The sequence below is a fragment of the Nelumbo lutea genome, chromosome 4, assembly GCF_056320005.1.
Source record: "Nelumbo lutea isolate HS-2025 chromosome 4, American lotus-T2T, whole genome shotgun sequence".
NCBI lineage: Eukaryota > Viridiplantae > Streptophyta > Magnoliopsida > Proteales > Nelumbonaceae > Nelumbo > Nelumbo lutea.
Window position 1 is genome coordinate 80,601,176 of NC_142687.1, and position 25,818 is coordinate 80,626,993.

A 25,818-nucleotide genomic window follows, 5' to 3' on the forward strand; every position below is an offset into this window, starting at 1 on the left:
ACTGTTGCATTTGGGCTTGCATTGCCCACATGCACTGCACCAGGTCCTCCAACCGGTCTTGGCTAGTTGCCAGGGGGACGGCAGTTGGTTCAGTGAAAGTTGTCTCAATGGGGAGATGAAAGGGGACGTTTGTGGTAGGAGGGTTTACGGGCGCCACTGCTTGTGGCGTGTTCAGGATGGGGATCCCATCCGCCGAAAGGGGGATGGTGAACTATCCAACGCACACTACAGGGACCTGAAGTTGCTCCCCGGTGGCGTTTGTCTCCGTGCCGCGTCCGGTGTTGCTGGAGGAGGCCATGAGTGTTGGGATTTTTTAAGAAGAAAGGGGGTATCGAAGTTTGGAGGGAGGCTTTTTGAAGCGTTTTCCCACAGACGGCGCCAATTGATGGAGCGCGATCCGGCCGGTCTTAGCTGTCCGCTGTCTTGCTTTCGAACGAGGTAGTAGGGATCCTGAAACGAGAGAAATGGGAAAGCTCCGGGGGGAACCCGGTGTAGAGGCTCCGAAGCTCAAGTTAGAATATTTCAAAAGCAAGGTAATACCAGATAGCGCAAAGTTTTTGCATACCTCCGTTGTCGGGGGGGCAGGGGGCTCTTATAGTCGCTTCGCGTACTCGTCCCGAGGCCCTTGTCAGATCGGGTATGATTACTCTTACGCTTGTCAACTCGGCTGTCGTCCCTTCTACTGAGACAGAACCGTCACTGCCTAACCGTCTAACTGGAGAAGGCGGCGTCAGTGGCGGTGGCAGGTGGCCGTTTAGAGTGCGGCTGCCAAAACGTTAGATCCCAAGTTAGTCAGGCGTGGCGCCCTCGGGCACGGAATTCCCTGGTGACAGGCATGGTACGACTTGTTTGGCTTTGGTGCCTAGAAGATGCGAAGTGCTGAGCGAGGCAGTCTTGAGCTCGGAGGTATCCCGAACTGCAACAAGGTGGGTCAGTTCGGCGAAGTGTGTCCCGAGGTGTTACAAGGTGGCAGTTCGGCGAAGTCTACCCCGAGCTGTTACAAGGTGGCAGTTCAGCGAAGTCTATCCCGAGCTGCTACAAGGCGGTTTAGTTCAGCGAAGTCTACCCCGAGCTGTTACAAGTTGGCAGTTCGGCGAAGTCTACCCCGAGCTGTTACAAGGTAGTTAGGCGAAGTCTATCCCGAGCTATTACAAGGCGGTTTAGTTCGGCGAAGTCTACCCCGGGCTATTACAAGGTGGTTTAGTTCGGCGAAGTGTGCCCTTGTTCCCGCTTAGGCTTGACCCCTTTTGCCGAGCTGTCGTTTCTACCACGTGTCTCATAATAAAGAGGTCGGGCCAAATTTTCCTTCATCAATAATGTTAATATTTTGTGTTTAATGGAAATTTGGAAGGGGTTTGAATATTATTGATAAATTAAACAAAAAAACGAAAAGCGATCAAAATTTTACCTATTATTAATAAAATGAACAAAAAACGATAAATTACGGATTTATATTTTATATGTTGTAACACCAAATCCAAAATTGATCTGTGAAAGAACTAATAAATCTTTTTCCATTTTCATTCGTGGCCATGGATGGCATCTGGGTCCAACATGCAGAATTACCTCTGCATCTTCATTTCCAAAATAAACAAAAAGAACCCACCAATTTACTGTCAGTTGTGTATATATATATTACTATGGAGATGAAAGCGAAACCCTGCCCTCTAGACCCAAACAAGACTACGGAAACAGAAATCAAAAACTCTGAAGATCGATGTTCCAAATCCCCTGTTCATGCTTTTTAATGCTTTCCCCCACTTTTCCTAGCACAAACTAATCGACATTCGACAGCCAGGATGGATGCAGAGAGGAGTAAGGAGCAGCAGCAATGTTGCTAGTACCTGATTCCGGTGGATCTTTTCTGCTCCTCTTCGACGTCGGCTTCTCAACATCGATGACTACGGAAGCCATTGCCCTTTTCGTGGGTTGCCGCCAGATGAGATTGTGTGAGGCTGCATCCTCGCCGTTTGGCCACTGATAATAGCCGCCGTCCTCCTGGTGGAGGTGGTGGTGGTGGTGCTGCTGCTGCTGCTGTTCTGTCAAAATTTTCACGGTTTCTATTGACTGAACGGGGCACTCCTGCCACTCGAGGTCCTTCAGGTCTTCATTCAATTGCTCCGGCGTCAGAGAAGCAAACGACGATATGCTTCCATACAACGTTGACCGTAACGGAACCAGCAGATCGATTGTGCTCAATGCGTCCATTAGATCCCTCTGCGAGATTCAGATTTTCAAACGAGGGTATGAAAGAAAAGATGACAGAGCCCAATAGAAACCCAAGAAAGAAAGACTGGAATAAACCGAACAATTTGACGTTCTGATTCTTACCTTGGGACGCCTGTGTAGCTTGTTGAATCCATGCATATGGATAATCTGGCAAGAAAAGCAACATCAACTAGGAGGAGGAATTAGTAACTCAAGACAATAGAAGAAATACCATTAAACAATCTGAATCCAATCCGTCTATAACAGACCTGGTTAAGTAGTTTGATGGTGAGATCGTGGTGATGAGGGTTCTCAAGGAAACTCTCATAGTCCTCAAGGTTAATCGATCGCTTCTCTTTCATTCTCTCCTACACCTTCTTCTCTAACCCACCACGAAAGTACTTAAAGACAGACACACACAGACAGTATTCAAAAGCTCTGTGCAGTCAGGGTCCTAATTTATATATCCATGGCTGTAAGCTGTTGCTTGGGAAGAAAGACAGAGGAGGTGTTGCATGCTGAAGCAGCAAGGGAAAAAGGCTGATCACTAGCGCATTTTGATCAAACGGCCGTGATGCCGCTCCGGTTGTATGGTATGCTGTAGGCACCGTACATGATCACGATCCGTTCTTTTTTCTTTTGTTCGACAAAGATTATAGCTACTTTTGGCGAACCTTATAAAGAAAAAGCTCCTTTCTATAATTTCTTTGGAGAACAACAACAACAACAGTATTCTTGAATCTTGATAAAATGCTCCCAGCCAATACAAAAAAAAAAAAAAAAAAATTGACGATATATAACAATTAATTAATTAATGTCTCAAGCATCTATCAGAATTCAAAAAGAAAACCGAATGTGTGAAGCATCTTAAAAAAATTAAAAACCAAGAGCAGGAGGTTGATCGATCCCAAGAAACTCCGTTAACTCATCATTCCACTCCCACGATTAATCTCCGCCATCTTCTTCCGCTCTACCACCGGCGCACAAACAAGCCTTGACGTCGTCTTTTATCACATCCGTGACAGTCTGATGAGTGACGCCACCGCCATCAAGATGCGGTGGTAGATGCTTGAAATTGTCGTGCGATGCCTCGATTTTCTGGATACTGTGCTCATCATCGTTGCCGTAACCGACAGAAGAAGAAGAAGAAGTAGAAGCGATATCTGCACCAACAGCCTTGAGAGAAAGTTCCTCTGCTCGCTTCAGAACATTCTTTCTTGAGTTTCTTCAGAAAATCGTCGCAGTGTTCAAGATCAATAGAGAGTCCCACCAATATCGCAGAGTACTCTCTCCTCCCCTAGTGGCAGTATCGTTCTCAAAACGAGTTCTGCACCTAAGATTCAAAACATCATTAGTTTCAGCACATAATACATAAGTTTAAATACCTTATAAGCATTAGTGGTATTTTAGTAATTGCAATGTATGGTAGGAGGGTTGTACGTACCCTACCCGTATATGGTTTGTAAAATCCCCAAAACAATTTCAAATCAGCCCTCCACAACATCCCACATAATACATAAGTTTAAATACCTTATAAGCATTATGGGTATTTTAGTAATTGCAATGTATCATAGAAGGGTTGTACGTATCCTACCGTGTATGGTTTGTAAAATCCCAAAAACGAGTTCAAATCAGCTCTCCACAACATTCCACAGAATACATAAGTTTAAATACTTTATAAGCATTAGGGGTATTTTAGCAATTGCAATGTATCCGTAGGAGGGTTGTACGTACTCTACCCGTGTATGGTTTGTAAAATCCCAAAATCGAGTTCAAATCAGCCCTCCACAACATCCCAAAGATGATGTCATCATCGGAAAATATTCCCAATACAGGACGGGAATGAGAAATGGGATTTGCAGTCCCCCTCCTAGGGGTGGACTGAATGGTAAACACCCCAAAGAAACCATTATAATCAAGGAGGGTAGGGGGTTGATACCAATCGGGTAGGGTAGGAATTGCCGTCCGTAGTAAAAACTTGACAAAGGATACACCGAATAGTAAAGGATGGGAGTTCTTGCTTGGTGTGTATGGAGACTAATGAAATGATTGAACATGTTTTTATTGATTCCTTGAATGCGAGTACAGGTGTAAATGGAACAAATGTGAATCAAAACAGACAATATCCAAGTTCAAATCCGATTAGAAATTTTGATATTCAAATTAGATGCAATATCTAATAGATATTGAAAACCAGTCTTCAAATTTGAATTCAATTAAATATTCGAATATTTGATTTGATTGAAAATTTGACCAATTAATTATTTTAGGTAATTAGTAAATATATAAACAAATATTTTATTTATATAAATATATTATTTATATATATTATATAAAATAGTTAAATATTTTATATATTATATATGAATTAAATAGTTGGTCGAATTTGGATATTTATTGAATTTGAATTCAATTCAATTACTTAAATGGTATGAATAGAATATACAAATTCAACTGATTACAATATTTGAATTATTTGATTTAATTATGTCGGGTCTCGAATTTAATTATGATTTTGGAATGGTCTTTTATTTCAAAAAAATACTCAGAAAAATGTCTAGCATCACCCTTTTATAAATAAAACCTTCCCTCTATATTATTTTATTTTGAAATTAAAACAAAAACTAATATAGAAAATAAATAAGCAAAATCAAATTAAAAATAAAAGAAAGGGTGAATTACATGGACCTCCGTACTATGGGGGTCAATGATAGATACCCCCTAAACTTTAATTTGCAACAAAGACCCCCCTAAACTTTGGTCGTTAGACAAAGACCCCCTCCGTTAGCATTCCATTAGCTGACTTTTAAGAAGATTCTCATTTGACTGTTTAAAATTTTTAAATGTCCAAACTACCCTTTAATTTATAAAGGACAAATTTCTTAAAGTACCCTTTAAATGGTATGAAGATTGCACTTCGTACATAAGTATAAATTTGTTGACGGTTCTTTACCACAACTGCCATTGTCTTTGCCGGAAGAGGAGATCTAGAGTAAATGTAACTCCATGGTCGCCTCTTGGATTCTCAATTCATTGACAAAAGAGATCTATCACAATGTCACCTTCATTGAATTTGTGGTAGAAATATGGCATGAACTTGAAGAATGATTTGGTCAAGGTGATGTCCCACGTATCTATCAACTTGAATAGGATTTTGCCTTACCTTGACAAGAAGATCTCTTTATTGCTACCTATTTTACTCATATGAAAATCCTATGGGATGAGCTTGACACTCTCACGGATCTACTTGAATGTACCTACAATGCGATGAAATTCTTCCTTGTTGATCGAGAACGGAGAAAGATCCATCAATTTCTCATGGGACTCCGAGATCCTTTCAACATGATCCATTCACAGATTCTTGCATCTGATCCTATGCCACCACTAAATTGACTCTATGCTTCAGCTTGGACACCAAACAAATATTCACTTCTTGGGACGTGTCATTTTATGAAACCAAGTTCCTATTTACCACTGTATCAACCACCAATTCCACTGAAAATGCCATTCCATTGGCCCAACCAGATGATGGGTGTGATCTTGTTTCATGCAACAATGGGCCTCTCAATGAGTTTCATGTCATAATAGTTGTACTTCTAATGACAATTATAATCATGCAGCTACAAGCCTCATAATCAGTCATGTTGCAAATAGTGGACCCAACCTTGAACCACCAAGTGAGCCTAACTCTATTCATGATGCTTCACACCAATCTGAAACTATTATTTCATGTCCCACTCATTCTTGCCACCTTCCATCTCACCTACATGGTTTTGTATGTGATCTTCCCACCTCCTTCACAAACCACCATGCTTTACTTGCTACCACTCCTCACCATCCCCTTGAGCCTATAACTTACTCTCAAGCTGCCCAATCTCCCCATTGGAAAACTACCATGGTTGATGAACTTGTAGCTCTAGATCATAACAATACATGGACACTCACGGATCTTCCCCTTGGAAAAAGGGCTATAGGTTGCAAATGGGTCTATAAGCTTAAGATAAAGGCTGATGACTCCATAGATCGATATAAGGCCTAACCTATAGCAAAGGGTTACAATCAAGTTGAAGGGCTAGATTATCATGACACTTTTTCTCCTGTCGCAAAGTTAATTACCATGCGTTGCCTACTTGCAATAGCCGCTATGAAACATTGGGAGTTACATCAACTAGATCTAAGAGGAAATTTGTTGTTGGCAATCATTCTGTTTTCTGAATGAGAAAAGTTATTCGGGATTTCTCCTATGAGATTGTTAAACGAGAGGTCAAGCATGACATTCCCCAGGATTTCTCCTATGAGATTGTTAAACAAGAGGTCAAGTGTGACATTCTGAGACTGGGTTCTTTGTCACAAATTAAAATTCAGGGGTATCTGGCTATAGTACAGGGGTTCGTGTAATTTACCCTAAAACAAAATAACTGTCCTAACAACAAAAAAATAAAATTGACAATAATAGAATATATATTATATCTTAAATTATCCCTATTGTTTTTGACAATTGACTAGCTCTACCCCTATTATTAATGTCCGTTAATGTTCCGTCAAAATCCGTATGCACATAATACCATATGATGTATAAATATTTTTAAAATCCAATATTACCCTCCATCCCTCTTTTTTTCACTTCCCCTATTCCTTTTCTTCAACCTTCTCTTCTTTGACAACAACACCACTGGTAGAAACAACAACAACAACACCACTACTCAAAGGAACCAAGGCAAGATTTTTCCTAGTAGAGGTGATGCATAGAAGGATAAAGCCAAAGAATCCAATTCCTGCCCCATATTCAAAAGAAAATCCACTTGAGGGTTTAAAGGAGACAAGAGATGTATTTGTCTCTATAATCAAATTTGCAAGATGGGTTGGGTTGAGAATCTATGGGTAATATTCAAAGCCTGAAACTAAAAGCCCTCTTAATGGAGTGATTGTTGATCGAAGGAACACAAGTTCTAGACTTCCAAATGAGCATAACCTGTGGGAAAAGATTATCATTTTCCTATGCGCAGCAATTAGATGAATTTTGGGGCAGGATGGAATGAATTCAACCCCCCATGAGGCATTGCATGCCGCCGTTGTTCCAATCACAGAAGTTGTAATCAAGAAAAGCAAGGAAAAACTAAAGAACTCAACCCCCTATATCCAGCTATGGTGAAACTATGAATTGTTCAGATCTGCGTGTTTTGGTTGCGATTGTGAATTTCAATCTCAAGGTCTTTGAGTCAAGAAGGAAAAGGAGAAATCTTGGTTCTGGAACAAAAATGAGAATCTTGGCACAAGTACATGGGCTTCAAAAAGTTTAGAATCAACGTTAAAGAGGACTGTAGCTATGTGGTTTAGAATCTAATTGAGTTTGGTCTCCGGGTGTGTTGGTGTGCAAGCTATTCAGCTGGTCTTGCTGTGTATTGGGTAATTGAGTTTTACCAAGCTGCTCATCTAATTCTCTTTAATCTTTGTTTCACTTCTACTCCTATATTCTTATTATTTTTTCACTGCAAAATAGAGAAGTTTTTTTTTTTTTTTCACCAACCATCACCAATGACTGCTAACAACATTTTTCCTCTTAGATCCAACCATGGGATCATGTCATTAATCTCATCTCTCGGTCAATAGCTTTTAACAACCAAAAATGCCATGTAAAGAACAAAGATATAAGTTACTTGATGGATGTAGCAATGGTGGTTGCAGACAATGGATATAGCAACGGTGGTGGCAATGAAAATTTTTCATCAATTGAGTTTTATTTTGAAAATTTTAGAAATAGTAGAAGACATATTCAATATTTTATTTTTTCTATTATAATTTAATGATGGCAATAATTGTTAAAAATAATAGGGATACTTTAAGACAATACTGAAACAGTAATGGTATACGGCCCGTTTGGTGCATCTTTCCACACGGTCTTTTGGTTATTTACAAGTTGAACAAACCAAATTTCGGCCTATTTCTATTTGGCGACGGAAGATCTAGTTGCCAAAATACGGAACACTAAAAAGACATGAAAAGCCTATTTTGAATTGATTTTGGGAAGCTTCCACATCTTTCATGTTTTATTATCCCATGAAAATACATGAACAGATGCATGAAAAGACATGTACCTGTCAAACATCTTTCGGGTTATTCAAATCTTCATGCAAAAACTCAATACCAAAAGATCATAAAAAAAATGCGCCATACGAGGCCATTGATAAATTTCGTTTAAGAAATTTACCCTTTCTTTAATTCTCTATCGTCTTAATGATACCGGCCTCTGTAATTTCAGACTTTTCAGTTATATCTTTAAATCAATCTCTTGCAACATTGCGGGATGTATATTTTGTAATGGTCTAGGCCAGCAACTTCACACTTGCATGGTTGCATATAAAGCTACAACCCGAATTCGCCTACCCGATTTGAATTACTGAATCGTGATAGTAACAGTCCACGTGAAGATAATCGAGGGGAGGGGAGATGAGAGAAGAAAAGCAGTCAAGAAGAAATCAAGAAATTGGTTCCGCACCTCACCTAATCTCTCATTTATCCAAAAGTCTCAAACCCCCACAGCTTTCTCTTTCTTCCGACTTGTATTTTCCAGGTACAGTCTGCTAACATGGTAGAATAGTTTAGAATCTATCATTAAAAGATAAAATTTGGAAGAATTTAATTACCATCAAAAAGTACAGTCGCTAACGTTTCCAGGTTCGCTCTTTTTATTTGAAATTTTAATTTCCAAGCGCGTCATTCTGGTTTTCTCAGGTTTGCTTGTCCTCTCTCCCTTTCTTTTTTTATTTAATTTTTTCATTCTACTTGATATGGGCTTTCGTTTTTGGATCTGAATTCGGAGTTTTCAATGTCCTTCTAAGTTTCAATTTGCGTAAAAGATCTATCTCTGTCTTGTCTCTCTGTCGTGTTGACTTTGGAACCGTAAATTTCAACTGCCCGCCTTCCAAGTTTTGTTTTGGTTTTCTGCGAATTATTATGTCTCTACGTTCTTCTAAGGATTTAAAGGGCGGATTCTAAACTATTAACTCTGGATCTGCCTTTAACTGTTCGAGTTTTGGTCCAATCTTTCTTTCTGATTATCATCATAATAAGATTTAGGTATGAGTTCGGTTTTGCACATGGGTTCCTTTTGGACTTTTCGGAGTTCGGTTTAGGAATACTTTGGTTTCTGAGGGAGATTTTATTGATAAAGATAAAGGATCCAGATTTTATTTTTGAAAGCTTTGAATGAAGCAATAGTAATTTTTTGGTGAAGTAAGAAGCCTTTTATGCTTCCTTTTTTCCTTCTTTCAACATTTTGTGACACTTGTAGGTATCTTGTTTTTACTGGGTTTCTGATGGAATGTTTCAAGGGATAGCCATAAAAGCTTATTATTCATTTCTTCTTCCAGTCAAGTTCTGTTCTTTCCATTGAATGATATAAACCTGTATGTATGGTTTTAGATCTTATATCATTCATTTCCGTTTTTATACTGATAACCATTTCTTTAAAAATGTATTTTCTTTGGTATCTTCACTAGTGTCAGTCTGTTTATTCACCATTCAGCAGGTTCTTTTCAAGGATTCCCACTACCTTTTTTGTTTCTCATTTTGTTTGCAAGCAAGGTGATTCTTATTTCGAAGAGAAAGAACCTAGGTTTCTTTACCATCATTCACTCTTTATATCACAATCTCTTTTTGGGTTCCTTATAATTTTTTCAAGTTGTTGGTCTATGCTTTTTATGGCCATGTCTGGATATTTTACTGACTTAAAAGTTGGCAAACTTTGACTAGAATGAAAATGATGTACTATATTCATCCTCTTTTGGATTGTTAGTTAAAACTTCTTGCTTTATTTGGCGTGAGTGCTGAGTATAATTCCTAAATCAGGTTTTGTTCACATATACAGGGATTTTGTGGAAGTTTGTAGTTGAAGGTTACAGCTGATGGCAAGGATCAAACCTCAAGCGCTGCTGCTCCAAAGCAAAAAGAAGGGTCCAACTCGAATAAGTCTGAGTACAATTGTCACTTGCAACTTAATTGTTGTTTTGATTGTTTTGTGCTTAGTTGCTACATATCGACATTGGTCTCAAAGGTTGGTGTTGTTGATTTTCTGCTTTTCAACTCTCACCATCTTCCAGTTAATATTATGATCCTTGTGGATGGAATTTAAAATGGAAATACTTAATTACTGTTAGTGTTACGTTCTCTAACTAAGTTCTTCACCACTTTGTAGGTCAAGAAACCAACTAGATAATGGCTTGCCAAATCTTGTGGTATATTCACTTTTTTTTTTTTTTAAATCATGTTCCTGTTTTTATTTCCTTCAACATTTTGGTATCTTCTTGATGTGTTATTTTTGCTGTGCCTTCTAATGATCAGATTGATTCCCTTCTTTGTTGCCTGTTTTTGAGTTATTACAATGTTTTTTCTTTAAGTAGCTCTTTTTTATTTGTTATATATTTTTATGCCACAGGATGTTGATACAGTTGGAGATCCAAAGAAATTTGATCTTCCTAGTTTTGCTGTAAGTTTCTTCTCATAAAAATAATGAGTTTCCACCTTGGTGTGGTGAAGTATATATTATACAACTGGATATGACAATCATTTTGTTTGTTGCTTAACTGTTCTTATTCATATTTGAATGAGAAAAATTTTGTGCTCATTTAATTAGCTAGAATAGTGATTAAATCAAGTTAAGTACCTCCCCTAAGTCAATCAATAGTTATGTTTTTTTACATAAAGTTTATATCCATGGATGTAAAAATACAAAAATAAACTACATTATTTTAGAAAGTAAACCATCCTGCAACTGCAGATTTTATATTTTCAACACAGCTACAAAACCTGACTATTCACACCGGGACAAGCATTTATACTAATAGTCTAATACATGTATAATATTTTTCTTTTTTCTGGATGGTAACTATCAAATTTCCTTTAAAAAAGAGAAATAAGCTACTATATTGAGAAGTGTAGGATAAAACCAAAACAAAAAGTAACCACTTTATCCAGCGTTGCAAGGCCTAGGTGCATAGGTGAGGTGCATGCATACATTATGCATCTTGCCTGAACCTAGCCAAAGCCCCTTTTAAAAGGTGCATTCTTGGTGCACCCCATGCCTCAGCCCAGGTGCACACCCTTTTTAATATGCCCTTTTTTATTTTTTTTTTGTAGATTTTTATGTATTTTACACCCTTATAATGGTTTGCCAACTTCTAAATTATTACCTTTTCTTGTTGTTTGTACACTACTAATGGACTTCAAATATTTGAAGCTTTAATTCATGCATATAGGATCTCAACTAGCAAAATTCCCATTAAAGAAGCTACGACAATTACAACTAGTAGCTGATCCCTGACTCTAAAATACAATGAATGGCAACTAGAATCACAAAACATCTCTATATATAAAGGCCAAAAATTGAGCTTGGTAGCGCTGCCCTGAACCGTTGAATGGACTTCTTTGGGCTTGCCTCAGACTCAGAGGGCTGATCTTCTAGGGTTAGGAATGGAATCTTTTGGTAAGGTGTTGAAAGTTTCATTCATAACCAATAAAGATAAATGGCTGTAGGAGGAGAGGTTTCCTCAATAGCCTAGTACAACTAAGATGTATTTCAAGATTCCTTTGAGGCCATTACACAGAAAAGTTATTATCCCAAAGAATTCTTCCCCAAGATTGCTGAAGGTCATTGAACTGCAAACCCCTGAACAAAGCATCGATAGATACCCATTCGAGCAGAGCTCTTTTTATCTTGGCACACCACTTCTCAATGAGGGGAATGATATTTGAAAGTTCTGCCATTTCTCTCCCTGCAAATACATCAACAGATGACTAGAGTAGTCATATTCCAAAGTACATTACCCCTCTTGCTGAAAGCTTGGGACCTCCAAGAAGAAACTGAGGACCAAATATCAGAAGGCATGGCCCAACACACTCCAAACAGCTGCAAGGCATGAGACCAAATAGAATAGGAGAAGCTGCAGGCTACTAGTAAATGCTGTATGCTTTCCTTGACTTGTCCATATAGGCAGCAGTAGTTGATAATAAACATTCCTTTTCTTCTCAGCACGTCTATAGTTGGTATTTTACCCTTGATAGCAGCTCAGAGAAAGAATTATCACCTTTGAGGGAACCTTCTACTTCCAGATAAACACCCAAGAGGGCTTTTCCATCTCTTCACAAGATTTTGAAACATTGATCTAACTGTGAAAACTACTGATTTTTCCTTTGGCCACCAGAAACAATCTTCTAGTGCTGGCGAGGTTTTACCTGTTCCAGAATCTGCATCATAGCTAGTAGGATGTCCAAGTCCCAATCATTGACATTTCTTCTCAATCTGGGTCGCCATGCAATCTGATTTGCATTCTCCTCATAACAATTGCAGATATGGGCATCTTTATCTTGTGCCAGAGCAATGGGGAAAGCACAGCTGAGTGAACCATTTCCTCACCACCAATCTTTTCAGAAGAGAATGCTCTCACCCTGTTCCTAGGGTAACATACTTGAAAAAAATATCCCCGTTAATCCTGATTTCCTTCCACAAACCAGTGCCATAGGTTTCATTAATAGGGCCTGATTCCAACCCCAGGTCAGCCTCCCCATACTTCCGTTTTATTACTTTCCTCCAAAGTTCATTCTTCTTAGTACCAAACCACTACAACCACTTAGATAGGAGAGCAGTATTAATATGTTTAGTGGTCAAATACCAACTCCTCCTAGACGTTTGGGCTCACATACCTCTGCCCAAGCCACTAGATGCATCTTCTTCTCTTCCTCTTTACCGTTCCATAGGAAGTCTCTTCTCAGTTTCTCAATGGTATTCAAAACTGAGGCTGGGGCTCTAAACAGGGACATAAAGTAGGTAGGAATGTTTGACACAACACTCAGTATTTAAGTAATTTTACTTCCCCTGGATAGGATAATTCTTTTTCCAGCTGGCTAATTTACCTATTCATATAATATTAATATTAAATTAATAATATCATATTAATATTTTATAATTAATATCTTAGTATTTTATTATTAATTTATGAATACTTTATTAATATATTATTATTTTACTAATCTTTATTGCTAGTTTATTAATAATTTATTATCTTATCATATATTATTATTATTTTCTTATTTTAATATTACTTATGACTTAATTATTAATATATAATTATTATTTTATTACCTTATTAATATCTTATTACTATTTATTATTATTATTATTTATTAAAGTATCTTATTATTACTTTAATAATATTTCACTATTTTACTAATACTTTATTAATCTTAGTGTCTGGGTTTTTTTTGTTAGAAGTTCTTACTTTTTGAGGAACTCTAGAATGGGAATCCCATTCCACCAAGAATGGGAACTGGAATCCTCTTTCCAACCAAACAAACAGCTGGAATTGGAAAGGGCTTTTCTGATTCCGATTCTAAGCACCTATTACAGGGAACCAAACAGACCCAAAATCCCTCTAAGAGACGGCTCTATCAATCGGTCTACTTAAAGCATCTGCAACAATGATAAACAGGAAGGAGAATATAGGATCACCTTGACAAATACCCCTCTTCACTGCAAAACAGGAAGGGGGATATAGGATCACCTCTTTGCCTGCCATTAATCAAAACTGAAACTTTAGATGCAGCAGGAAAGCAATTCATTCACTTTCTCCATTTCATTCTGAAACCCATTCTTTTGAGGAGGTAGTCAACAAAGCCCAACTGCACATGATCATATGCCTTTTCCATATCTAATTTGCAAATTACTCCCAGATCTTCTTCTTTGAGCCTTGAGTCTCACCACTAAGGATCAATCTAAAATCTATCTGTCATCAATAAATGCACCTTGAGATGGGAGATAATTGGACCCAACAAACTCCTCAACCTATTAGCCAAAACTTTTCAGACAGTATCTAGATGCTACCAATTAGGCTGATAGGTCTATAGTCCTCTATATCTGATGCATCTCGCTTCTTTGGAATCAAAGAAATGAAAGTAGATTTTGTAGCATCTGCAATCTGCCAATTCAGCACTGACATAGAATCTGCAAAACAGCCAATAAATCTTGCTTAATAAAATGCCAGCACTTCTTATAGAAAGTGATAGGGAAACTGTCTGGTCCAGGGGCCTTATCGCCCACTAAATCATTTATGGCTTGCGAGATCTCATTCTCCTCAAAAGGGCTTTTCCAAGATATAACTTTCCTGAACTGAGATTTGAGAGAAATTGGGGCAATCTAGCTGTGGTCTGTCCACCTCCTTTGCTAAGAAAAAAAAATCTTTGTAGAATTTTAGTATAAGCTCTGCTACTTCTTTATCTCCTTCAAAGTGTGAGCCAGCCATACCAATCCAATTTATCATGTTACTTCAAAGTGTGATCCAGCCTAGCTTCCTGCTTGCACTGATCTTTAATCTTCTGCTTTTAAACTTTTAACTTGGACTAGAAAACAAAACATGGAGTACCTTCAACCACAACTTCAGCTTCATTCCGCCACTCTTCCAATTTTTCCATAGACCTGGAAGTTAAAATAAAATAAGCTCTAACCAAAATGGTCAGTCCTTCCTTTGGGTGTTGCCAATCTTCAGAATGATGGATCTATGATCTGAAGTTGGCCCAGGGAAGGCCTCCTAGCTGATTTCACCAAACTTATCTCCCCATCTGTTGTCAATGAGAAACTGATCTAACTTTGACATCATAGGTTTAGACCTTAAATTGCTCCATGTGAACTTTGCACCTTGAAGAGGTAGGTCCATTAGATTCCATCTGTTAACAAATTCCAAAACACCTCAATCTCTCTAGTTAACCTTGGATTCCCCTTCTTTTCATAGTAGAAACAGATGATGTTAAAAGTCTCCTGCTAAGCACCAGAATCCCCATCTAGTTGCCGCCAAGTCCAATTCATTCAAAAAGGCTTCTTTGAGACCCGAGAAGGTTGGTCCATACACTGCTGATAGAACCCATGTCTCATTGTCTATATTATTCTGAAATAGTGCTAAGACTGTAAACTTGCTGACCCAATGATCCAGCCTCCTAAACATTTCTCCATCCCAAGCCATTAGGATTCCCCAGAAGCACCTATTGAAGGGAGTAATAGACACTTTTTTTTTTTGAAAAGTAAGTAAGAAAATTCCATTAAAATAAAAAGAGAATACAGAAGGTAGGTGATAAGAAATCACCCAAGAGAAGAACAGACTAACTTAGACACTTACACTAACAACAGCCTGCAAAAGAAAAGAAAGAAAAGAAAAACTCTGAGAAAAAGAAAATTAACTCCTCTGGAACAGATCCTCGATGAAACCAATAAAGAAAGGTCAGCTGCACCGCGTGCAAGATGAGTTTAACAGAGGAAAGACCTAATCTTCCCCTATAGAAACCTCCTCTTGGTTATCACCATCTTCATCCCATTTCCCTCCAATTCTCCTTTCTCGACTTTCTTCCTTCTTCTTTCTCTCAAACTCTTCAAACGCTTTCTTGGCAAATTCCTCACCTCCCCAGAAGGACAACCCCAAGACTTTACCAATTTCTACATCCTTTTAGCTGCTGCCTCAATAGAAATACTTCCAGATTTCTCCACCTTTCTTTCGAGACTTTTATCAAGGTTTTCCACAATAGAAATGGAATCCTTCTTGCAGCTTCATGTTGTTGGCCAGTCTCCAGCTGCTTACTCGGGTTAGGGGCGCACTGAGAATTCTTTTTGTCAAAACTTTATTTGTTGGTTTAATAGTCGTACTGCTCTTCCTCTTATACACTTTTTAAAAGTTCTTTGTAGGCCCAGTCCCGACCAATCCAAGCTTCAGGCGAGAAGACTTTGGTTACATGAATAGTATGAGCATATCTTACTTTAGAGGCTCTTCGAAGTTTTTTGGCTGTCACAGGCTCAACCACCTTTAAAACTTTCTTTGCTTCCCCATCCTACCAATTTCCTCGCTCTGATTTTTTCTTCCTCAACCTCTAAATAAAATGGTTCCTTCTAAGACGGCATCAGCAGTCCCTCTCAAGACCAATGTTTTAAAATGCGGAGGCATGACACGAGGAATTCCACTACCTAGAGGCGTGAGGCGTAGTTCAGAACGCAAGAGGCGTAAGCCTCCCGAACACAAGGAGGCATAAGCCTACGCCTCCTTAAGAAGAGGGGGTTAGGAGGAGGATGAATTCGAAGGGGGGATCTCATTTTTTCTTTATTTTTAATAAAAATCTTTTATATTAAGAAGAATAAAGATGCATGACATTAGTTGAAATCCCTTCCTTTTCTTTTCTTTTCTTTCCTTTTCTCTTTTTTTCTTCTCTTTCTTTTTCTTTCCCTTCCCTTTCTTTTCTTTTCCTTTCCTTTCCTTTCCTTTCCCTTTTTTCTTTTTTCTTTTTCTTTTTTCTGTCTTTTTATATAAGATTTGCATGAGGCGTACGCCTCTAGCACGCCTCATGAAAAAGGAGCATGAGGCGTATGCCTCTAGCACGCTTCATGAAAAAAGAGCATGAGGCATAATGCCTCTTGCACCTGAGGCACATGCCTCAGAGGTGTCAGCGCCTCTAGCATATGCCTCAGGGCGTTTTGGGAGTGCCTCGCATGGAGGCACGCTTCCAGGCGTATGCCTCCCACACCTTTTAAAACATTGCTCGAGACATACCCCTTCTCTGTTAGGCCAGTCTCCATCACTTCGTTCCCTAACATCATTAGTCGTGAGTTCCTTCTCAGTAGGAGAAGAGCCCTTGGATGTTGAAACAGAGATCTCCTTTGAAGTTGTGTTTTCGCATCTCCCCACCCTAATTTGATCGCAACAGCCAGGACCATCCTCCCTGCTGAGTTTTAAATCACTTCAACAGAGCTCTCCTTTATAGTTGCACCTTTGAAGTCCTCTACCGATTCTCCCCTACTTTGAGTCCAACAGCTTGGACCATCCACACTTTTTTCCAAGACTTTGGGTTGCGCCAAAAGTAGTCCTCTTCTTTGCATGCCTCTCAAAGATCTGCTTCTTCCCTTCAACATCTTTAATCTCTTTCTTGTTCAAACCGGATCTGCTAGGTTGTCTTTTACAAGGAGTTATGCCTTTTCTGTTAACCCTTAAACTGGATGGGACGATAGACTTTCTTGTAAGATTTTGAAAAGACATTCATAAAAAAAAAGGATTTTGAAAAGACTTTGGAGAGTGGGCCCTGGTAGCATCTCCTTTCCCTTCGTTGAACATCCCTTGTAAACGTGGTGTTGGTGCCTTTCCACTCCCCCTACAAACCCTAGATCCTTTTTCTCTTGATTCATTGATTTATTCACACCCTCTATCTTTCCCATAATAACAGTGTCCACTAAATCTAACGGGCCTACCCCAGCCTTCTTTTGAGCTGACACCGAGTGGGCCCCAAGCCCCTCTCCCTTTTTTCGAACTCTTCCACAAGTCATCCCTCTTTCCTTTCCCAAAGTCTCGGAAATCCAACAGATCCAACATGTCAACCCCACTAAAATTGAAAACTTTTTTTGTTCCAAAACTAGCATCATCTTCTTCCTCTACTCCTACCTCTGTTAAGCGCCTGTTCGATTTCCACCCAACCAAACCAGTTGAAAGCTGAAACTCACTTCCCTTTTCCTACAATTTTCAATCAAAATTTTCACCCCTGTTCTATTCCTCAGGTCCCCCAAGCCCCAAGCATTCCAAGAAATAATTGAAAATTTCATGATTGAGACTAAGAAATTGCCTTACCTCCACACAAACTCCTCTTGCCCTTATTACCACCTTGCCCTTTGGTACTCCACATAGGTGCATGACTTACTTGCTGAGGGTGCCCCTTCATTCATGGTCCAGTTAAGCCTCTTCTTTTCTCTCTGCATATGTGACCCCTTGATCAAATCATTCAAGGCTTCTTCCCCTTGCTTGGAATTTCTCTTCTCTATTGCTTTGAATAGAGCTAGCTAGTACTTCTTCCACGTGGCCACCGAAGGATACTCCCAAGAATTTTCTTATGTGTAATATTCGATCTCACCAATATGAGATACCACAACCTTTCTCTGATTTATTTTATTTTCCTACTCGACTTCATCTGCCCAGGACAATTGGAGAGGTTCTTGATTTGTAGCTCTTGAATCGTCGAGCTTCATAATCAGCCTTGCCCCATTTTCATTATCATCTCCTGCCACCATTGTTAGGGGTGAAACTGATATCACTTATTTGTCCACCTTCTTTGACTCCAACAACACCAGCGTTTTGCCATCTTGTTGGTTTCTCTTTTGGAGGCACTACCACTCCTTGTTTCGGATGATGCAATTGCAACCTCACAATTATTGCACGAGGGTTTTCGAGGCCTTCCTCTTGGATCAATGTCACTTCCTCTAGTCACCATAAGATGGAGCTGTGGAAAACTGAAAACCACCTTCATTGGCTCCTTTCCACTTTTGAATCTTCATTTCTTCTTTCGCTTAGTTTATAGAGTCCTCAATGGGCAGGGGTTATTGTGGTTGGTTTGAGATTCCATTTTGCTTAGGTTGAGCCTAGTCCGGTTGGGGCTGAGTCGGTGTAGACTGTTTACCTGTTTGTGGACCTAGATTGTTTCCATCAGGAATCATTGGGCTTGGGCCTTGAGTGTCAACCATAACCAGCCCACATTGGATGCTCTAGAGGCAATTCAGCTAGCACTTCTCTTATTGAAACCTTGAGGAGGTCCCATGGGACATTTTGAATCATTGGGCTTGGGCCTTGAGTGTCAACCATAACCAGCCCACATTGGATGCTCTAGAGGCAATTCAGCTAGCACTTCTCTTATTGAAACCTTGAGGAGGTCCCATGGGACATTTTGAATTTCAAAAATTTTCTCCTTTGATCCCATATCTCTAGCCATCCTATTCCCAACACATGGATGGTTGAGATCTCCCTAACAGCTCTTTGAATTTCGAGGTGAGATATAACGACCTAGATCTGGGCCAGGTTTTGGCTTTGAGTTCGAGGAAGACCAGATTTAATGCACAGTCCCCTCCTTTGATCTACTTCTATGTAAAGAACTTGCCTAGGAGTCTTGCAATTCTGTTTTCTAGTGGGCCTTAAATCTTCTATCCAGTCGGTTGTGTCCCCTATCATCTTAACTCCTACCCCTGTTTGGGCTCCTAGTTTGCCTTGCACATCCAAAGGATTCCTGGGAGTTGATTGTAGCCACACTCCATCCCCTCCTGGCTCCTCCATCATTTCTTCCTGAGGAGTCTTGCACCTTCTTGAACATAAATAACCTTTTTCTTGCCCAAGTTTTTCTAGGATTGTCATGATGCTTGGGAGGAAAATTGGCTAGATAGCAACAACATACATGACCCCTTCAAACACCACATTGACTGAAGTTGTGGAATGGAACCCTTGCCAACTCACCTTCATGCAAACCTTTTTACAACTATCTTTGGCCATATAGGAGTTTTCTTGGTTGTCTGGTAACAGGCTGGTTAGGGGTATAGGTTTTGAGTCCTTTTTTGTACAGGATAATCTTCTTGTAAAGCAGGGTGGGGTTTAAGTTTAGAGGGATCAGTTTTTCTGGTTCCTTTAATACTTTATCTTGCTGTATATTTTGTTCATATTTAATACAATGATACTTTACTTTCTTTCTCTCTCAAAAAAAAAAAAAAAAAGAAGCCTCCAAAAGGTTCACCCACATTTTCATTAAGTATGCCGTTCCACAAGTGCATCGACAAGCCAAAAGCTCTTATCCAACAAGAGGAAGCATCCCATTCATCCTTCGTAACATCCCCACTCTTGGATACTAGTTGCCGAACCAAAATCTAAAGGCGTCAATGACCAGTCCTTGGGGATAGTCCTGTATTACTCTTTTGTCCTCCCTCTTTGACGGTAGTAGGATCAAGAACATACCTTGAGGTAATTGACGAACTTCTGGGCACAGCAATAAATCCTATTTTCTCTTCAGAATAGGACTCAAGGATGATGCTGGTAAAGGTGGGTTGCTTTCAAAATTTCCAACCACACATCTTCTTAGGTACTCCTTGCTCTCCCTGTTGTCCTGGTTGCTGGCTATCAACTCTCATACAACTTCACAATCACCTCCCTATGGTCAAGATTGCAACCTTGCTACCCCTCTTTAACTGCGATTCAACCCTTTTATCTCATCAACCACTCAATCCCCTCTTTAGAAGTCATTACATCTTGGTTTTCCCCTCCTCCATGGTGGTTGAGGAGCTCCCCTACTGCTTTTTTCTCAGAACATTGATTAAACAACTTGCAACCACCAACTGGGTACTGCTGTCATTCACTCACTCCAACCGCCCATGCCATTCACCATTGCTGTTCACTCACTCCCCAATTAGCTGATTCTCAGGGCATAAAAAAAAAGCATTGTTTTTCCTTGCTTGAAAACTGGTTGCTTAGACCCTTTGCATATTGAGGACTTCAATATTGAGATTTGATCTAGTAGGTTTTTAAAAATATTTCATTCCTTCAAATTTTCAGATTTGAATTTTTAATTATTACTGTTTTTTAATTCCTTTTAAAAAATAATGCTCTTTAGTCTTTACTATCAACATTAATTTTCTTTTCAAAACATAGAAAAATTATTATATCTAATTTTCTTTTCAAAACATAGAAAATTATTATATCTAGAATTCATTAGCATTTTGAGTAAATTTTAAGATTATTTAATACTTTATTAGAGCCATCATATGTCAAAAAAAATTATTAGCAACTAAAGAAGGTTATAATTTAATACCAATAATTTTTTTAAGAGAGTGACAAGAAAGGAAAAATAATTAGGGACAGACCTGAAAGAAAAAAGAAAACTTTTTATTCTCTACTTCTTTCTTTCTTTTTTGTCTTCCTAAAATATTTGGATATATATAACATATAATAAGATGTTTTGACATGCATAATAATAATAATATTCTTGTAAGGCATGTGCCTTGTGATTTTTGTCACCTAGGTGGATGCCTTGTTGCCTAGGCGACACCTTGTCTACTATAGATGGTGCTCCTGAAGCCAAACAGAAGAGCCAACATTTCAGCTTTTATTAAATCCACCTCTTATTTTTCTTATTCTCTAGATGATGAAAAAATGGGTGTTAGTAACTAATAAAAATGATTGGTTTTGGTTATGCAAAATTTGTTTATTCTTTCTTTTTTTGGTTCATACCAGATAGCTGGGACCAACATTCGGTAATGTCCCTTTTTTTATTTGTTTATAACCATTTAAGCTACATTCCTTCTTTTTTTTCCATTTATATTTGATCTCCTATTTATGTTTATTTACGTTGTTCTTTGTATTAGATCCTAAATACCTCAAAAGGTTTGATTACAGTGGAACTGTACAAGGAAGGTTATCCTGAGATCGTGGATAAATTTCTTGACTCATGGTGAGTATTTGAATTTGTCACTATATACTTCCACATCCATAGCTTGAATTGTCTTGAATTGCCTTTATTTCCCAAAGATAAATGGTCTTTCTATTTTTACCATGAGAGCATTTATAATTCTTATTTGGTACTTGGTAGTTAATGCAAAAGAGTTTTTTCCCCCTTTCCCTCTTTTCATAAGCATCAGAAATTAGAATTTTATTTAATACCAAAAAGAAACTAGAATTTTATTAATAGAATGAATAACATAGTAGAGAAACAGGAAAGATAGGAAACTGGAGGAGGCATTAATGTTCAGCTGAGACCTGGTTACAGTTGATTATCTGTTGCACAAACAACCAAGAAAATGTTACAGAATTCCCGAGTCAGGATATTCCAAACTAAGATATCTTTGCTGACCCCTTGGCCCTTTCCTAGCTAAAGCATCAGCCATATTGTTTGCAGCTCTTAGAATCCACCTGAACAAGCTGTTCATGTGAGTCGCAAAAGATTTTGCTTCTCTAATCTGAAACCTAGAAGGTAAAGATGTCTTCCCCTCAACAATATCCAGTGGATAACCACTTGACAGTTCCCTTTCACTATTAAATCTCACTCCTAAAAGCATGGTAGGTTAAAGAATGGTTTACAGTAGGAATAATTGAGTATTGCTTACTTGAAATTAGTGGATTAGTTTGGGCCTGGGGGATATTTATCTGATATGGAAACCTAGTGTTTGCATTGCCAATTTTCTATCTTGAATCTCTGGTAACCATATAACATCCATCTATTCCTTGTCCTACATGTGTCCATTTCATTCCATATTCTTTGTAGAATTTGATATAGTATCTGGTTTTGCAGTCAAAGGGAGCACTTCAAGGGGATGCTTTTTCATCGTGTGATAAAAAACTATGTGATCCAGGCTGGAGACTTCCAAAGACTGGGAGCTGCAGAAGATTGGACAATGAAAGGAAAACCTGATAGTATAAGGTCTTCTAGCATATACACCACTTTCCTTTATTGCTTTAAGGTTACTTTTATTGTTCAGAGTTCTAACAATTGTGCTTTATATGCGCAAACATCCAGTCCAAAGCATGAAGCATTTATGCTTGGAACTTCGAAAACTAAACACGATGACAAAGGATTTGAACTTTTTATCACAACTGCACCTATCCCGGATTTAAGTGATAAGCTTATTGTATTTGGACGGGTCATCAAGGGAGAAGATGTTGTCCAGGTACTCTCTCTCCCTTGCTCACTTGCAAACCCATTTTTTTTTCTTGCAGATGGGGATTATTTTGGTAATAGATCAGCTTCCAATTTATTTACTGATAAGTAGAAACTAAACCTGGCATTTTCTGTACTTTTTCTATGCTACCTGGATACAGTATCGGATGCAGGATATACACTAAAAATTCAAGTATTCAACATGATACATAACCCATTTACAAGTATCCAGCTATCATAGGTTTCTGATCAAGTAAAATCTTTATACAAGTTTCCCACTGGACACATTTATTCCTGCTCTTTTAGCTTGTATACCTTGGAATCAACATGATTTTTACTTTGGCTAGTATCAAGAAGTTACTAGCTTTAGCTAACATTTCTTTCTTTCTTTCCTTTTTTTTTTTTTTGTTTTGGTAAAAGCTTTTACCTAACATTTCAAAACTAGTAACATTGCTGACAAGCTGCAGTTGGACTGAGTAATGACCTTTATTTGCTAGGAACTAGCAATGCTTCGCCCACCCCAAATCACTTGTAATGTATCTGGGGCCCCAGTTGTTGAATTCCAACCAGTAATGAATTTTATATTAGACTTGAGAAATGCTATACAAATTTCTTTTCTTATGTTAGGTACAAGTACATTATACTTCACGTGTCTCGAACGTTATGTAGGAGACTCACCTGGACAGTCAGATAGGGGCCTGTGCACAGTGACAAATGTGCAGTGTATAATGTACTTGTATCTGAAGCAAAGGGGGAAATTATGCATACAAACCTCTAGCACACCTTACTAGATTTTTCCACGCTAGACATCAACATTATCCTATTCATAATAGCCAAGTTGGATCTTGTTCGGGTATACTGGTAGACCTGAAGCAGCTGTGATTCATGTTCCTGTTAACTTCATGTTCTCTTATATTTGCTGGATCCTTTTTATTATTTATTTTTTCTCACTGGAATTTCTCGTCTATGATGTATCGTTCAGGAAATTGAAGAGGTGGATACAGATGCACACTATCGACCTAAGTCACCCATAGGGATCATTAATGTGACTCTGAAACGGGAAGTCTGAAGTGTATTCTCTTCCTTCATAAAAACATTACAGCACTCCGATGTACCTGCCTGAGAAGCTACATTCTGGAACTTTTTTTTTTCCAGAAGTCTTGTCATGGTGCCTCTGGTTTTTTTCCCATTTCAGGAGTTTGGAGGGTTGTTTAACAGGTCTGAGGATCTTGTGCTTGTTTTGAACAAAGTTATTAGTATGGGTCTTTCTGCATATAATCATCCATTGAGGTAAAATAGCATTTAAGTCTTTTTTGCAACTCTTTTCTTTCTCCAGAATCTTTGGGACTACTTGGGGAAATATCCGATGGGTGAGGATAGGATTCCTTCATTCCTTGTAAAGGTGTTTATGATTCTGCAGGAGTTGCTTGTAAGGTGTTTATGATACTCAAGAAAACCATCTAAAATTAGAAAATCACGTTTGTTAGAAGCGGTTGGATCAGCTTTTGCTTTGAATCATACAGTGACCATTTTTTTCTTTGCTCTTTTGAATAGACCACTATTTTGATGAACTTGCGTCTCATTAGGTGGTGTTTGGTAACATTCCTAGAATTTCTGTTGATACTATTCCTAGAAACGTTAACGTTTCGAACGGAATGCTAGCATGCTGCCAAATGTCTAGTATTTATAAAGCCCATACTTGCCTTGGTTTTGATGTAGTTCATAAAAGTTAAATTCGATATGTAATATCAACTTATATCTTTGTTATTTACTGAGATCAGCTTTCGTCAGGGAAAGTCCGTGCCCTGACCTAAGCCAAACTCCCATTTACACTTCTGTCCTTTCACATGCTGTTTCTAAGGGGGTGTATTTTTTTAGATTTTGAGAGGGGGAAGTTGGTCAATGGACCAAGAATCTCATATTCTTTTTTCAGATTTATGTAGGGACCAGTGAAAGTTTATTTTCCCGAGTAAGTGATACCCATCTCCTAGGTGAGTAAATAACTTTTCCATCAAGGGGAAAGTTGTCAACACTTGAATGGGACAAAAATATCCCTTTTAATAATAGATTTTTATGACTAAAATGGTCATTGCCTTATTTACATGAGAAATAAAAGAACATGGATAAATGCCCTTACCCGAATAAGTGTTTTCCAGGAAAAACTTACCCAGGGCCTAAAATAAAAGAGGAGTGAGTTGCATGTTTTTGCTTTTATGGGCTAAAAACTAAAGGTCTTAAATGAAAAAATGCCTAATTTAGAGGAAGGGAAAGAAAGGGAAAAGGTAGGGAAAGGTAAGGAAACCTATACAACCTAGGTTTCCCTACCTTTCCCTACCTTTTTCTTCAAACCAAACACAGCATAAACGAACCAGAAAAAAAAAAAAAAATGCTCCCTCTAAACTTGATCCCCACCCGGATTTATACAACATTGTGCAGGTGGTAAAAGGTCTTCTTAACCAAATATCGTGGACCCCTATCAACCTTCCAATTTGGTGAAGTGGTATTGGGTTAATACCAAATAAGAGATAGAGAATGTTTCAAGTCTCTGTTACTTCGTGTACAAAAAGTGGATATTTACTTTTCAGATCTATATATATAATTTATATTTTTTATTCTACATTATTTTGCATCTGACGAATCAAATTCCTATATTTTCATCCATCCTTGGCCATATCAGATGGCTTTCCAAGAACCCTATTATCTCCCGTTCCCTCTCCCGATTATTAGGTTTAAAGTGGATTTAGAATCACTCACGATTCTAAGTTATGATGCAATAGTGAAAATTACTAACAAATAGGACTTGCTTTTTTTTTCTAATTTTTTTATTCTAAGATTTTTTTCATCCATCCTTGGCCGCATCGGATGGCTTTACAAGAGCCGTGTTTTAATCAATCGTGTATCTCCCATTTCCACTCCCAATTATTAGGTTTAAACTATTAGTTATTCATAGTTTAATAAATAACAATAATCATTAATTAAAATAACAAAATCCACTTAGGCTAATATCAGTACTAAGAACTCCTTTGGGGAAGAAGGCTCTTGCATTGGTTTATTAAGTTGCATTGACTGAGTTACTTTGGACAAATTCCCTAAGAAAATTTTAATTTGTAAAAGAATTCATAGTTTTATAATTAATAC

The 25,818-nt window shown here is 38.3% G+C and overlaps 2 protein-coding genes across 7 annotated transcripts; one reads left to right on the top strand and one right to left on the bottom strand.

The window, feature by feature from the left end:
• Positions 1–1,488: 1,488 nt before the first annotated feature.
• On the bottom strand, positions 1,489–2,717 carry LOC148861279 (uncharacterized). Its single transcript, XM_088941616.1, has 3 exons — positions 2,478–2,717; positions 2,332–2,376; positions 1,489–2,217 (listed from the first exon to the last, which is right to left on the bottom strand). Exons 1-3 carry the CDS (start codon positions 2,568–2,570, stop codon positions 1,777–1,779), a joined length of 579 nt encoding a protein of 192 aa, XP_088797742.1. The 5' UTR covers positions 2,571–2,717; the 3' UTR covers positions 1,489–1,776.
• A 5,792-nt stretch (positions 2,718–8,509) lies between these two features.
• On the top strand, positions 8,510–24,181 carry LOC148861280 (peptidyl-prolyl cis-trans isomerase CYP21-4-like). Of its 6 annotated transcripts, none has more exons than XM_088986020.1 (8): positions 8,510–8,779; positions 10,076–10,261; positions 10,403–10,442; positions 10,643–10,693; positions 21,392–21,477; positions 22,315–22,443; positions 22,540–22,690; positions 23,663–24,181. In XM_088986020.1, the coding sequence occupies exons 2-8, from the start codon at positions 10,113–10,115 to the stop codon at positions 23,747–23,749; spliced, it is 693 nt and encodes a 230-aa protein (XP_088842146.1). In that variant the 5' UTR covers positions 8,510–8,779; positions 10,076–10,112; the 3' UTR covers positions 23,750–24,181. The 6 variants fall into 6 exon arrangements, with proteins under 6 accessions (XP_088842146.1, XP_088842149.1, XP_088842148.1 ...); XM_088986023.1 differs by having other exon boundaries at positions 8,769–8,883; XM_088986022.1 differs by lacking the exon at positions 8,510–8,779 and adding an exon at positions 8,800–8,940.
• The last annotated feature ends 1,637 nt before the right edge of the window (positions 24,182–25,818 follow it).